At 41.1% G+C, this 16,685-nt stretch overlaps 1 protein-coding gene across 1 annotated transcript in view; it reads right to left on the bottom strand.

Moving 5' to 3' along the window:
* ARID1B (AT-rich interaction domain 1B) overlaps positions 1–16,685 on the bottom strand; it is a 420,009-nt gene that overhangs the window by 67,396 nt on the left and 335,928 nt on the right. The window contains exon 7 of the mRNA XM_040238889.1: positions 10,306–10,485. Coding sequence (XP_040094823.1) covers positions 10,306–10,485 — 180 coding nt within the window. The remainder of the gene's footprint in view (positions 1–10,305; positions 10,486–16,685) is intronic.

Below are 16,685 nucleotides of genomic sequence, written 5' to 3'. Positions count from 1 at the left end.
GACATGACTGAGCCACTTACACAACACAGAAGGTAAACATTCACTGTTTATCAATTTTGAAGTTCTTTATAAAAAGTTCTGAGGCTGCTCTGAAGCTGCTGTCCCACAGGACCACATGGACGATCCCCGTCTACTTTCCCATCACACCATCTCAGAGAAGAGGGCACCTTATGGTCACACTTGAGCGGGGGGGTCACAGAGCAGTGAACAAGATGCTGTGTTCCCCTCTTCCTGTGCTTTCCCAGAGCACAGTCCTCAGAACTCTGCTCTGTGGCAGGAGGAAGGCTCTCCCCTCCCTACCCCATCCGCCTCTTAGCCCTTCCCTCCAGACTGTCTGATAACATCAGTGAGATACAGTGCTCTTCCTTGGCTCTTGCTTTTATTAAAAATAAACTCATTTGTAGCTTGAATGCAAATGAAATTAATCCACGTATTCTTCCTGTTCCTCTGTAGCTAGTTTCCACTCTCCTTCCCTCAACACTTGGTAAGTGACTCATTTGGTAAGAAACTTTGTTCAGTGAAAACATATGTACCCTTTGCTTTTGAAGTAAATGAAATGACACTTTAATCTTGTTTTAGAAAACAAGCATTTACATGGTTATTGCAGACTAAGCCCATGATGCACTTGATATAAGAGGAAGGTACTTGGTTTTGCTAAATCCTGCTTATAGCTGAAGTAGAATGCTGCTCATACTTGAAACAGAGAAATATTGTCCCTCTGGGTTCCCGCACCTTGGGTTTAAATGCCAATCAGGGGCTGTATTTTAGTAACTACAAAGGAAAACAACTGAGATGTTCAGTACCCCCGTCCCCATCTTCTATCTTTCTCATTCATTTTATGTGATAAGAAGAGAAGAGGTCTGTTTCAGTAGCATTGCTCAGTTCCACAGCTGGTCTTCATTGCACAGCAGGAAGTGTTCTGCAATCCGGGAGAATGTGCATCAGAGCACAACCACCACGCACACCCACACGCATGCGTGCACTCATGCTTAGAAAGACCCATTGAAAACTGGGCTCCCAGTCTTATTTTCCCTCAATCAGTTGGGCTGATTTCACAAACTGGCACTCAAAAGCACATGTCAAGGGAATATGTTCTAATTATAGAGGCCTCTATTTGGTGGAAGAAATACAAAGTTCCCTTTTCTTCTCCTTGAAACTTTAAAAGACTTTCCTCATTAAACTCACATGCCTGGATAAAAATGGTTTCTAAAGGCTTTAAACGGCTTAAGAGGCAGCAACAGATAAAGCACAGGCTGTAGAAACTGGATTTGAATACTGGTTCTGACACTTTCTAGGGGAACGACCTTGGACAACTTATTTAACCTCTTGGAACATGAGTTTTGACAGATAAAGTAACAATATTAACGGGCAATAGGCAGAAAGTGACTAGTACAGTGCCAAGCATAGAATTACCTAATAAATTATAACTATCACCATGATCATCAACAATAATATTATCAATAATCACTAATACAATCTTTTTTCTATAATCTTTTAAAAATGTGTAGGAGTAAAAAATGATTCACACCCCCCTCTCACTTTGCCTACTCAATAATGTATCTTTCTCCCCAAAATAAATAAAAACCAAATATGTAAGCCAAGCAAAATATGAGAGGAAAAGCCAGGAATGAGAAGTGCAATCTTATTTCCATGTTTCTCTAATAGATTAGTAATTTGTTGGCACTGGCTCTGACAGAAAACAGATGGATCCAGCATTAAGCACAATGAAGGCAGCAGATGCTAGGCCAGCCCACCTCAGCTGGATGGGCCTTGCAGCCAAGTCCGAGAGCCCACAGTTTTCAAGTGGGTTCATCTTGGCACACCAGCTTTGGAAAATTGGTCACCAAATGAATTCAGATTTTAACTCACCGGGAGCTATATTCAAGCACCAGATAACAGAAGCAGGAGCTACACTCTATTCACATCACCAGCATTATTTTAGGAGGATCAGCCGCAATTTTAAAATTTGCTAGTTACTATTAATATTCCAAGGTTACAGCTTCTATGGAATTATTAAATGTTTCCACTTATTTTTCCTCTTGGTTTCAACCATCCAACAATGACTTAGGAACAACTACTGCATGCAAGGTCCTATGTTATTTCCCTTTGCTGTGGAGGGTAAAATGTGCACAAATCACAGTAGAGACACTTGAAAAAAATGAATAATTAGCTATATATTATGATGAACACATTTGTGAAGTAGGTTTCAATCAGCACTTTTTATGGTCATCTACTACACACATCTACTGCTACATTTGTCATGTTTATTGAGGTAGAATTTCTATGCATTAGCACGCGTACATGCCCTATGACCACCAGCACAGCTAAGACATGGCGAGGGTACTTCTATCAGGACAAAGAGTTGCCATCTGGTGGTCAATCTTGTCCCCCGGCCTGGCAGCCGCTGGTCTGATTTCTGTTCCTACAGTGTTGTTTTCCCCAGGATGTCATGTAAAGTGACTCATACAGTACTGGGTCTAGCTCCTTTCACTCGGTATCATGCTTCTGAAATTCATCCATAATGCTGTGCATATCAGGAGTTTGCTCCCTTCTGCTGCCGAGCAGTATTCCATTTTCTGTGGACATGTGGGCTGTCCCTGTTTCTGGCAATTGTGACTGAAGCTGCTGACATTTGCACACAGGTCTCCCAGTGGATATGTTTCATCTCTCTTGGTAAACTCTAGGAATGACTGCTACGTTGTACATTAAGTGCATTTTTAACTTTGTAAGAAACTCTTCTAGTTCTAAGTCACTTCAGTCATGTCCGACTCTGTGTGACCCCACAGATGGCAGCCCACTAGGCTCCTCTGTCCCTGGGATTCTCCAGGCAAGAATACTGGAATGGGTTGCCATTTCCTTCTCCAATGCATGAAAGTGAAAAGTGAAAGTGAAGTTGTTCTGTCGTGCCCGACTCTTAGCGACCCCATGGACTGCAGCCTACCAGGCTCCTCTGTCCATGGGATTTTCCAGGCAAGAGGACTGGAGTGGGTTGCAATACATATGAGAGTTCCAAGTGCTCTACTGTACATCCTTGATATTGCAATTTTTTAAAAAATATCAGCCATTCCAGTAGCTGTGTTGTGGATATTTTTTGGCTTTAATTTTCATTTTCCTAATGACAAATGATTTTGAGAGCATTTTTCATCTAAATAAGATTCTTGCTGTGTAAAAAAGTTGTATTTCAAAAACCTTTTTCCAATGCCACTTTTCTAATCAGAATGATCACACAGTGCTATGCTTTCAGGCACAGATTTAGGACAGAAACTGACTGAGTAGTTAAGAAGACCACAGATTCAATATGAAAGCTCACTTACCCCAAGTTGCAGTAAACCCTACTATTTGTGAAAATTGAGACAATTTATCTTTTGAACTGATACATGAGGCACCACATTTTTCCTAGGTCAACATGCATTTTAAAAAGTATTCAAAATGCAAAAGCAATAAAATATTATAGAAAGCTTGTAAAAGAAATGGAAAGAGTCATTACCTTACAGTATGACTTTAATATTTCACTTTTGGTAGCTTTCTCCCATTATGTTATAAAAATTAACTCCTTTAAAATGTAATTATACAGTGATGCAAGCTCAATACAGAAAATATAGAAGCACAGAAAGAAATAGACAACAACAACCCTTAGTGCCAATCTCCCAAAGATAATTCTTAAGCATTGAGTAGTCAACCTAGTAAGTATCAAGCATCAAAGCAGCATCAAGAGGGAGCACTGGAATACTCTGGAATTCTCTCTGTCTGAATCTCTGGAATACTGTCTCCATCCATTCAGGAAATAGCTTTTAAGAGCCTCTTTTGTGCCCACTCTGTGCTGACTGTGGATGATGCAGCAGTGAGCAAAGGCAGAGAGCTTCCACTCCGGTAGCAGGAGACAGGCCAATAGATAAACCTAGACCATGCCATGCGGTGCCAAGTGCTCTGATGGAAAATGGAGCAGAGAGAGCCTGGACAGAGAGGAGAGGGCAGGCTCCCCCAAGAGGGTGACTGAGGAGAGCCTCGGTGGAGAGGGAGCCGTGTATGCATGTTGGCGCCTCTCCACCACCACCGTCAAGGCTGACATACACACAGGCCCGGGAACCTATGGGCAAGCCCGATGCTGGTTCTGACTTCAGAGCAAGGAGAGAAGAGAGGAGCACAGGCTCTCAAGGAGCAGGGGCATAAACGTTTGCCTGTGTGTGACCTTCACAAAGACAGTGGCCACCACAATGTTCAGTTTCCTCATCTGCACAAAGGGTATAATATAAAACTCTCTATCTCCTGTGGTTGCTGTGGGGAAAAAATATTCACAGTAACTATTGTTGGATGCTAACAATGATTAGTGGAGAAGGCAATGGCCCCCCACTCCAGTACTCTCGCCTGGAAAATCCCATGGACAGAGGAACCTGGAAGGCTGCAGTCCATGGGGTCGCTGAGGGTCAAATACGAGTGAGCGACTTCACTTTCACTTTTCACTTTCATGCATTGAAGGAAATGGCAACCCACTCCAGTGTTCTTGCCTGGAGAATCCCAGGGACGGGGGAGCCTGGCGGGTTGCCGTCTATGGGGTCGCACAGAGTTGGACACGACTGAAGTGACTTAGCAGCAGCAGCAACAATGATTAGAATCTGTCAAGGAACAGACAGAAGCTGCTCCAATGTTAATAAGATAACTATCCATCAGCAAAATTCTTTTTTACTGTATATTGTATCATAAGCCTCCTTTTACTTTCAATATGCACAGATATTCAAATCTATTTCAGAGTAAAGCATAAGAAAAAGTAACTACTGACCTAAAAAAAACATAAAATTATCTTAATTCAGTAGCCAAATTTGGCATAAAACAGTAAAAATCCTATGGTAAGGAAAGAAGGATTCTCAGAATCTCTTTTGTCACAGGTGCCTGAGCACCTGCGTCCTCCCCGGGCTCAGAGCTGCTGCGCCCCGTGCACACCCGCGGACGGTGGGAGAACGGCGGCCCCTGCAGGGAGGGCTCTGATCTGCTTCACCTGACGGCAGGCGCAGGAAGCCTTCAGAAAGGACTGGTGGTGCCAACGCTTACAGAATTGAACACTAGTCATTTCTTTTAAAACAAGCAATTTAAAAAACGGCAGAGCTGTGAGCCTCAGGAAAAGGCAGCTTGCTAAGACGTAAGTCTAGCAGCCTGTCCACATCCTGCGTTTCTATACCACCATCGACAATGGTCCTGATCCAGGCCGGCGGTCCAAATTCAAGGGATGACTGCGAGGGGAGGGGACACCGGCCCCCCAGGTGCTGTTGATTTTAATGAGAAAGTGAAATAATTATCTTCACACTAGTCAAAATTCATGTTGCTGTATGTTTTTTCTTTCTTACTGTGAAGTTGATTTGTACTTTAAATTTTCCTTACTTCTTTCCTAATTCCCAGGTTTTGAAAAAGTCAAAATGATTATCAGTCTGCTAAGAAAAATTCAAGCTTAAACCTTATAACTTGAAGGCTAAATCTGAGCATCAAAAGATGAGGCCACTAATCACCTCTGGCTATAATATGACCTGCTACAATTTGTTTTTTCCTACTATGAGCAAGATAAAGATTTAGAAATTTTTGAACAAAGCCTTACAGACTATGGAATTAATACTTATCCCTAGCACTGTCCATTTAACGAAAAAATCAAGTTAACATAACAGGATGAAGCAAACAGATCAAGAGCATTGCAACCTGTTTCAGGAGAGAAATGAGTGAAACTGATGCAGGACTGACCTGCACACCAGCCTCCGGAAAGCCAAAGAACAAGATCTCCAATTAGCAGCAATGTCCACAAGGTGGGGGGAAAAATGAATCCATGCGGCAGACACACCTCACTTCTGTAGAAGAGAGGCTGAATTCAGCTTAATTTAAGAGCAAGAGTGGGGACTAAAATCGTGGGTCGTGGTGACCCCAAAGCTGCCACGGCCTAGAAGGCTCTCTGGAGTAGCTGGTGGGCTGCCAACTGGTTGACATTTATACGTTGTTCCTCTTGAATTGAAACACTAGTAAGATTATTAATGTGCAATTCACTATCTTGGAGCTGCATTCATTTCAACTAGGTATCATTTAAAGTTTGCCATTGCTGACTTTTAATGAATGACGGAGAAGGAAGAATTCCACTGGCATCTGATTTATTTTAGAGGGAAGTACTCTAAACCCTTCTGAAAAGCCCCTCTGACAAAGTACTTTAGAAATAAAGGCTAGTCAGACTCATCTTCTTATAAGCTCCCTGCTTCCTAAGACGACTATACAAATTCAGGCATAAAACCAAGGCTGAGTCCGTGTGCAATGTCTACAGCTGTACATGGGGGCCCCAGACACTCACACAGGGAGTGACACCTGGGGGGAATCGCAGCTCAGAACTCCTATCAGTTGCCCAAGAAAATACTCCTAATTCCCTGCACAACTAAGGCTAGGCCCTCATTTTTTGCAATTAGTGACAAATATGCAAAAAATATCTGTGAAAAGTCTGTGACAGACACTGTTCTAGAGAACATACGAACAAGAAAGTGTCTGTCCTTAGGAAACAGAAAGGCTATGAAGATGAAATGGATTTCGGCTCCCTTTTCCACATACAAATTCATTTATTAATAATTAACATAGCAACTAAAGAATTCCTTTTTATTTATTAGAGCCAAGTCTCTCTGGCCCTCTCTACTCGCAAACACTTTGTAAGGGGAGTTATTTTATATGTGCCTGCTTAAAGGTAGAAAAGCACTATTTCATAAAATACACTGCAATTAAACATTTTTACACATTTAGACTGGCTTCATCCCATCTGTATATTTAATAATTTATAGTATTAATATACTTAAAAAAAATTTCCTCTTAATAGGAATCTTTTTCTTAATCTCTAGTATTTTTGGTGTATCTCAAGCCTATATTCCCCAAAGCTCCTTGAAGGCTCATAGTCTGTCTTCTGTCTCTCCAGAGGCTCACTGAAGGAACCAGCAGGAAGGAGTGTATCTAAGTCATGGGAAATGACACAGCAGGCACTCTGTAAGTGGCCTCTGAAGTCTTTCTCGGTTTGAACCCTGGCTCTGCACTGACCAGCTGTGGGACTGTGGGTAAATTACTTAACCTGCTCATTTGCAAAATGGGATGACATTACAGGTTTCCTGTTAATGAAGAAAAATGGGAAAGTAATACCTGAATTTGAATCCCAGCATGACCACTGTGTACCCTGGGCAAAGGTGTTTATGAGGTGCATGCCTCAGTTTCTTCGTCTATCAAGTGGAGTAATAGTGGTACCTATAACATGGCACGTTGTGAGGGTTAAATGAGTTAATATATGAAAAACACCACGTCCAGGACTCAGTAGTGTTTAATAAATGTTGGCTGCTGTTACTAATAATTTGGAAGAAGCTATTCCTGACAACAAAAAGGTTTAGCAAAAAGAGACCGTAAAGTATCTTCCCCTGAGATCTCTTAAAAACATTAATGCAGAAGAAAACCATCTAGCTAGAAACAGAGAAGATATGACAAACGACTCTGTGGATCTCTGCACAAGTGATTCTTTCCAGACATCAAAACCTGTAACAAAGATGGAAGCTGAATATTCTACTAATCATTTGAGTAGTTGATCAAGAGAAAGAAAAAAAAATACTTCATTTGGGTCTCTGTTTAAAAGGATCAATCAAGAGAGAAAGGTAAAGGTAAGAATATTTCTTGAATTGCATAATACAAGTTATAATTGTCATTTCCTGTCATTTGTTCGGTGAGGACAGGGGGAATACAAGGAGGAAAGCGAATAATTCTGATTTGAACCTAGAGCACCAGAATATGGATTTTTAGTCCATGCTTTGGGAGCCAGTCAAGAAGCCTGGGGTGGGGGTGCAGAATAAGCCGGAGATGCCACCTGGAAGGAGAACACTGCTGAGGGCACAAAATTGGAGCACGCCATGTGCGGAAACTGTCAGCCTTAGTTTAAACTGTCCAACCTAAACTCAGTATTCATACCTCAGAAAATTCTAAAACAACCACCTTCTTGACTATATCCAAACTGTTATGCAGTGGATCCAGTGGGCCACATTAATGTAAAAAGGTGCTGGAGTCGAAGCAAAATTTAGACTCAGAACATTAGAATTAGAAGCAACTTCCAAGGAAACACAATCTAATTTTCTCATTTTCTATAGGAAAAGTAAACCCCAGAGAGTAAGCAATTTTCCAAAGGCATACAAGGTTGGGTGAGAACTCTCACAGGAGCAGTGCTATTAAATCAAGAATCTTACTATTCAACGATTCCAGAAAACTGAGGGTTTTATTCAGAGGATAAACCCATTTTATGGAAATTACCTTCTGTGTTATTAGCTAACTCCTAAAGTATGAGCACTTTATTAGCCATTCACACAAGACTCATCAGATAGTCCAAGGCTCTGCCTTCCCACCTTCCCTTATTTGAGAGCAGCAGAGGGTGAGATTGCAAGAGTATTTCAGAGTAGAGTGGCTAGTTTTCAAGATTATATAATGAAATCCTTGGAGTGGCAGTGGGTAAGTCCCAGGCCCTAGACACCCCTAACTCGGAGAATAAGGCCCTGGCCTTGTCTCCAGTTACATTCTGAGTAAAAGTTCACATTTTCTGTGTGTGTCACAACTTATAAGCTGCTTTCCCAATTTTCACTAAAGTTCTCATCCTTTCCAGATAGTCAAAGTCCCCCCAGTTTTGAAGATACCCACTGAGTGGCACAGAGGGCAAGCAGGCACTCTCACAGCTGAGTGACATGTCCTGCCTTAGCTCAGCAACAAACTGCTACATGTCACAACTACCTTGGCTGATGGGGAATTGGCAGACCCTGGCTGTCAACCGGGACCTTAAATTCCTAGAGCTTTTACAGGAATTAATAACACAGAAATCTACTGATGACATGGCATGAAGGGAATCAAGTCAAACCCACGTTTATGTCACTCTCACTACATGCTCATGGACAGAGGCAGAAAGGGCCATGGGAAACATTTGTTTTGCATGTTCTAATACAGTTTCCCAACAACGCAAATAGCTGGAATACAAAATAACAGAGCAACATCAGGTGAGGTGATGATGCGCCAGTGATGGTACTGAAGGTGCTAAAATCCTCCAGAAAGAGTCTTCAGAAAACAAGAGAATTTTCAAACTGTGAGGTAAGGAAAGCATTCCTGAGAAATACTAGGTAAAAAGCTGAGATGGCACCTGGCTGCCTCCTCAAAGAGTCCTCTGGCCTTGCAGGTACTTCTATGGCTGGAGAGGCTCGAAGGGCATCAGCATAGCACATTTTCCAGATGGACACTCTCAGAAGTATTAAGGCTTGTCTGTGGCCATACCACCCTGAACGCGTCCGATCTCAGAAGCTAAGCAGGGTCAGGCTGGCTAGTGCTTGGATGGGAGAAACATTATGGCTTTAGTGAGTCAGGGGACCGGTTTGGCTGTGGAGGCACGGTGAACATTGTGCTAGTTTCCCAGAGGGCATTGCCTTCACTTGGAACATTCCTGGTATTTTCAGAAGTGAGGAAACTCTGGGAATTGTGCCAGATTAGCTCATTCTCTCTAAATTATCCATTAATGTCTAATTTAAATAAACAAAATATAAAGAAGGTGCTAAATTCAAATGCCTTATTGCTAGAAGTGACTTAGAAAAAAATATGTATCAGGTTAAAAACCTTGCTGAAAGGATTCTGCACATGTAAGACAAAACAGACATCACTGTCCAGGAAGGCAGAACGTAAATGGGGCATTTTGGGCATGGTTCCACTTGTTTTTTTACTCATGCCTTATCTTCCTTTTTGAAAGACATGTCCATTTCAGGCTTTGTCCTGTCTTCTAAGAGTAAAACTGGCAATGACTGTGAAAATTAGAACTATTATTTACCTGAGAGAGCACTTTGGGGACAGATTAGGAGGAAAAGTAATAGGATGCAATCCTGAGTAGTGAGCACATTGTTACAAAGGTAATTACAGAGAGGGAGGGGCAGAATCAGGACTCAACAGAATAACCTAAGTTTTGAATCAAACTTTTTCAGGTCAAGGCCTGTGCTGCTTTCTCAACAAGCATTTACAGCTACATCACAGAAACAAGGGTTCACTCCTTCATTATTAATAACACATGTATGAAGAGCACTTACCAGAGTGTCTGATGCATGAATGCTTAATGAATAGTTGCTATAATTATTCTTCCCATCACTATGGGAAACCAAAAGGCTGTGGCTTGCATTAACCTCACAGATCTGTCAGGTAACAATGGGATCTTGAGATATGTTTATAACATTGAGGTCTTGAAAGGACTCACATAGAAACAAAATTTCTACAACCTACTGAGCACATTCTGGAGAAACTTTTCTTTACCTTGTGGTCCATACTGGCTCATCTGTGGACCGTAAGTTCCACTTGAGTTACTCTGCTGAAAGCTACTGATTCCAGGGTGCATCTGGCCTCCAGGAGAAGGATGAGGCGACATGGATGGTCCTGTCTGCTGAGGTCCATATTGAGACATCTGAGGGTTTCTTTGCGTGCCTGCCATAAAACCTAAGTGAGAAATAAATGGAAATATATAAATGCAGGTGACGAAAGTGGACATGGAATTGTGTGCAAGGTGGATGGGAGAAGATCGGGGCTGTGGGATTCCCCTACGCAACACTGAAAGACATCTCAACCCAGTGTGGAAGATGCGAGAGGGCCCAGGGGGCTACCCGAGTCTCATTAGGGTTCCTAGGAACCCTATGGATTTAACACTTAAACTAGGGAAAGGAGAAGAGGGATAACAGGCAAGTAACCTTAACCTCTCCTAACATCCATTCTTGCCAGGCTGGACATGCTGTGTGCATCCCTCAGAGCCTTGGCTCAATTCTGGATCTTAGGACCACATGTTGCCATTCAAACACCCCAGCCCTCTCTCAAGCCCAGGACAGCACCCAGCTCTCCTCTACATAGAACTCTCTTTTTCCCTCTGACCTCCTGAAGCCACAACTGCTCACCTTGACTCCTGCAGTGCTGAGACTTACCACCTGACTCACACTGTTCCCTAGGGGGTACTGCACACAGGTGAGGGTCTGAAATGTACTCTGCCAGTCCAAATACACTCTGACTTCCTCCTGCAAAGTTCTGCCCATCATGTCCCCAGCACAACCCCCATAATCCTTCCTCCCACTCCATGTCCTAAGGTGTGATGGAGCCATCAGTACGTCTGTTGCCTCTACTTCTGAAATGCATCTCGAGTCACTTCTCTTTTCCATTTCCATGTCTATAAAAGCTCCTGTCTTTCCCCCTACACCTTGTCATGGTCTGGCTCACCCCTCTCAGCCTATCCCATGTTTTGTGCCTTTTGGTTCACTTTTACAAAGCTGCCAGGTTTTCAGGAATAAAAAAGGAAATTAGAGCATATCTTCTCTGCCTAACACCCCTGCCCCCAGGATCACTGGATCCAAAGTAAAATGCCAGCATTTGACTATAGTCTCTGGGACTTTGTGTGGTCTGAGGTTGCTTTTCTCACTCTAACCCCACTTCCTATAGTTTTCTCTCCTCCTCACTACGCTGAAATCCACAGCCTTCTCATGCTTCCCAGAAGATAATGTCAAGCTCTTTCCCATGACAGAGCCTCTCTCTCCGGTCCCCTCTCCCAAGAACCTTCTACTACTGCTGGTTCCTTCCCATCCTCCAGGTCCGCCCTCCCTGACGGTGCCTCTTTATCTCATGGCAATTTTCCTAACCTGTTATCAGCTTACTCTATTTCTGACTCACTTAACCTCTCTCTTCCCCACGAGAACATAAGCCCCAGGAAGGCAGGGATCATGTTATGTGACCACTGCTGTACCCTCAGGGCCCAGTTGGACGTTTGCACATAGTAGGTACAAAAACTATGTACTGAACGAACGAATTTTAAATTCCTCTTGGACCCAGAGTGCTGAGTACCACATGGTAGGTGCTGAGCAGATAGCTGGCCAATGGATAAAGAAAATCCATCTTTCAACTGAGAAAGACTATAGTCAAGGTATGTCCCCATCCATCAGTAGTTTGGCCAAACATTAGCAAGTATTATACATAGAATGAACTGTGAATACATGTTTAGACAAAGAATATCCCATGTCAAAATGTGTATCTAAGAAAAAGATAAATTATCAAACCAGCAAACTAACAAAGGGCAGTTTGCCAAACAACTCCCAGAACCTAGGGGTCAGAGCTGGTGAGAGTGCCCGCTTGTCAGCTGAAGGCTCTGCAACAGTGACAAGCGCAGAGTGGGGTGGGTTCCATCAGCTCTGGAGAAGAACCAAGAGCAGTAGCTTCCAGAGAGTCTCCTGAGGCAGCCAGAGGGAAAGATGGTGCCTGCATCCAAGATCAGCTTACATTTAGAGGGTTAAAGAGTAAGGTGTTTACAAAGGCCATGGTTTATATTTCAGTAAGAAAAAAAAATATCTTCTAACACTGCTTCTGTCTAAAGAGAGAGACATAAAATACAAGTAAGTAGAGCTGTTCCTTATTATCCTATTTCATTTATTTATAAAGATAAGGCTTGTTAAATTGGGCTCAATTGGCAGCTCCCAGATATAAATCATCATAGAAAATGTTTGCTTTTCCAAATCTGAAAACAAACAGAAATCAGAGTGCTAAAATTACTATAAATGATTGCATCTTCAGATGTAACATGAAATATTTATCTAAGCCTTACTACAAAATTCTCAAGAGTTTCATACAGAGTCCTATTTAATAAAAAAATGTGTCTGAATTCCATACAGATTGTATAAGTTTTTCTTCCTTTCTCTCTTTGGAGAATGACTGTTTTCTTCTTCATTATTTAAGGAAAATAATATGTGTCCTTTTTTTAGCATTAAATTTCACTTCAACCAAGAAGTGTCCATGCTGAAGGATTTAGAACATGTGTAATACAGCACATCCTTAAGTTATTGCTGCCTCTCAGACGCTTACTATAAGCTTAAGGTTTGTTCAAATGGCTTCTAAGAATTCTTATCTGGCAAGTTATTTCATCATTTCTGACCCTTAATTCAGTCCTTAAAAATATGATGCCATGATGCAGTTGAGTCATCTCACTCATCACTGGAATTTTGCAGAAAATAAGTTTGTGAAAAGGCTCCTAAAGAGGTGAAATGTTAAAGTTAATCCAAATGGAATATGTAACATCATCAAATTCCACAACTTGGAGACAAGGTTCTATGGCATATGGAATCCACCTCGTTTCATAGAAGTTAAAATGAAAATACAGAGAGAAAAAAATTCCATTCTTTTCTCTGTATGCTTTTACAATGGCACTACTTACAAGAGGTTTCTGAAATCTTACTTTTTGGTTAGACTCATCCCTTTCCATGTAATTCCCAAGACAATGAAAGGAGGTGACATAATTTCCTTGACTCTTTTCTGAGCTATAATCATTGAATGGCAGCTAACTGGGAACAGAAGGCCTAGATTATAGTTTTGCTTGTGTCAATAGCTCAGAATCTAGTAGGGTAGACATATTTATGTAAATATGCTGCAGTGTGTGAACTGATCAAAACTAGCAGTGTGACTTTAGGTGAATCATAATTTACCTGAGGCTCAGCTTCCTCATCTTAAAATGTGGATGAGGTTGCTGTAAGATAACTGAAATGGCACATGAAAATGTCCTGTAATCTGAAATGTGATACACAAAAGAGATGATGATGATAATTTTCTGGTTTATAAATTGCTATGAGTATATTTTAACTTCTGAACACTCCACATATTCAGGTGCAGTTTCCAACCAGCATGAAGAAGGTAGTTTTTATTTCTTCATTTTTTAAGTATGTGGGATCCACATTACTCCAATACTTGTGTAACTGTCTACAAATTCCAAAAGGTTAAAAAAATATACACTCTTGTCTCCTACCTCTTAGTCTCCCTGGCCAAAGGCAAGTGGTTTTTTAATGTATCCTTTCAGGGATGTTTTATAATTTGTGTTAGACTGTGCATTTCCTTTACCATGAGTAAAGTTGAACATTTTATTTTACAGCAGTTTCAACTCTTTTTCTAGAACTATTTATATCATTAGTCCATTTTCTGTTGGCCACTCTATGTCATGACTAGGAAGTATTTCATCTTGCATATTCAGCTGTTATTACCAAATAGCTGCGTGGTTCACCAAAACTTTTCCATCTGCAATCCTATGAAAATCTGGTCTGATTAACACTGGCAAAGGCCGTACACAGTCTTGGCAGGAAAACAATGTGATCTGACTTGCATTTTCAAAAGCTAATCCCACCATAATATGCAGCATGAAGAAAGGACTGAGGGAAAGTAAGGCTACAGGTTAGAAGACTAGTTAAAGTGAAGTGAAGTCGCTCAGTCGTGTCCAACTCTTTGCGACCCTGTGGACTGTAGCCCACCAGGCTCCTCCATCCATGGGATTCTCCAGGCAAGAATACTGGAGTGGGTTGCCATTTCCTTCTCCAGGGGATCTTCCCAACCCAGGGATCGAACCCAGGTCTCCCTCATTGCAGGCAGACGCTTTAACCTCTGAGCCACCAGGGAAGCCCAGAAGACTAGTTAGGAGGTAGGAAAAGTGATACATCATATATCGTCACGATTAAAGGCCAGCACCAATCCTGCTAAAAACGACTTCCACTATGGATTGTTGTTGTTTAGTTGTGATCCAACTCATTGTGACCCTATGGACTGTAGTCTGCCATACTCCTCAGCCCATGGGATCTCCCAGGCAAGAATACTAGAGTGGGTTGCCATTTCCTTCTCCAGGGGATTTTCCCAACCCAGGGATTGAACCTCATCTCCTGCATTGGCAGACGGGTGGATTCTTTACGGCTGAACCACCAGGGAAGCCTCCATTATGTATATAACCATATTTTTAAAAGGTTATTGAATACAGTCATAATCTAAATGAACTAATAAAAAATTAGAAGGCAGAAGTTAATAAAAAAAAGAAGTATTTCTACTTTTCATCCTGCATATAGAGATCTGCATGTCCATTACTTGTTTCCTCATCTATAAAATAGATTGTTATCTCTCTCATAAGGTTGCTGTGGGGATTAAATGAGATGATACATGCAAAAAACTTACAACAGTGCCTGGCACACATACACAGTGAGCTTTCAATAATCACTACCTGTTACTACTGTTATATGCTCAAAAAAGAAAAGCAAGAGAGGCAGCATGGTATGACAGCAAGGACTAGGACATCAGTCGTGGGCCTTCCACGTTTGCTGTGCAGAATACAGCAATTAACCTAGCCTTTCTGCCTCTGTTTCCTCACCTGTTAAATGCAGAGAGGGAAGACATACAATATTTGTAGAGACACTTCTAGTTCTCCATGATTATGGCTTAAACTTTTTAAAAATATCTAATTCAGGTTTGTAATTTGCATGCACATTTATTTGAGGGACAGTCTTCATTTTGTTTTATTTTAACCTTTATTTTGAATGAAATAAATGTTAAAATGTTTCCAAAAAATAAATTTCAACCAAGAATTTTCTATTTATGGTGACATGTTTGATTGTATTTTGCTTCCTTTAGAAAGTTATTATAAAATGGCAGGTTGTAGCACAATTTATGAATAGAAAAACTGACGGTTAAAAGAATGAAGACTTTTTTTAAAAAATAAACAAGTTGTGTAATTTTTCTAGTTATTAACCATCTGAGTTTAGAAAACCAAACTAACTAGGTGTATTATGGAACTGGTAAATAATCTAACATGGAAAAATCAAACTTTGGAAAAAAGTACTAATTTAGATAATTATTATTCATATTATATAAAAGAACTTATTTGGAAATCTTAGAAACTTTACATGAAAATATGGGTTACACATTTCATCCATAAAGTATATGCATAGAAGGTTTATATAAGTGGATTTACTATTTTTGAATCCTTCATTATATGTATATGTGACCACAAACACGTGTACAATCAAACTTGACAAAGTGGAAGCTCCATTCTGAGAGGAAAGGTACTGCAGTAATAGGAAACACACGCATGCAAGCATGCCATCTATTCAGAATCAGATGTGGGTTACAGAGGCTGCCTCCACTATCCACTGTGTAGACCACAGGTTCTCTTGTATAAAACAGTGAATGCATTTCCTATCCTGGCTTACAAGACCATTCTGAGAATCAAATAAGAAAAACATGTGGCTGTACTTTTCTAAACTGAAAAACACCATGAGAATGCCATACAAAGGTATTACTGTTGCCTTTTTAGTGATGCTACAAGCCATTCACTGCGTGCGTTCTGATCTAAGGTATCACATTGGTAACTCAACCCACAATAATGACATAGAAATCTTCTACTAGCATGCCCCAATTTTACTCTGGGCATTCATGGAAATGCAGTTAAGAAAAAACATCTTTTTTTTTTTTTAAAGTAAAAGATGTGATCCTTGTCTTTGAAGAATTACAATTTAGTTGAGTAGACAATAAAACTTATCAACAGGGAAAAATGATAAAATCACAAAATAACTGAGACAGATTCTGGGTAGCATGCTAGGTGCTGGGATGTAAACAGTGAGCACTCAGGCTCTGCCCCGTGGACTTCACATTCTAATGGCAGAGACAGCCACCAACAAACAACTAAGAGTAAGTATGAGCAAAAGGAAACAGAAGTACAGGTACTCTGAAGGTATAGGAAGGGAAGTGAAGTCGCTCAGTCATGTCTGACTCTTTGTGACCCCATGGACTGTAGCCTACCAGGCTCCTCCATCCATGGAATTTTCCAGGCAAGAGTACTGGAGTGGGTTGCCATTTCCTTCTCCAGG

The sequence above is a fragment of the Oryx dammah genome, unplaced genomic scaffold, assembly GCF_014754425.2.
Source record: "Oryx dammah isolate SB20612 unplaced genomic scaffold, SCBI_Odam_1.1 HiC_scaffold_4, whole genome shotgun sequence".
In the NCBI taxonomy this organism is placed as follows: domain Eukaryota; kingdom Metazoa; phylum Chordata; class Mammalia; order Artiodactyla; family Bovidae; genus Oryx; species Oryx dammah.
The sequence above is the reverse complement of the archived record's forward strand: the minus strand, read 5'-3'. Positions and strand labels throughout refer to the sequence as shown.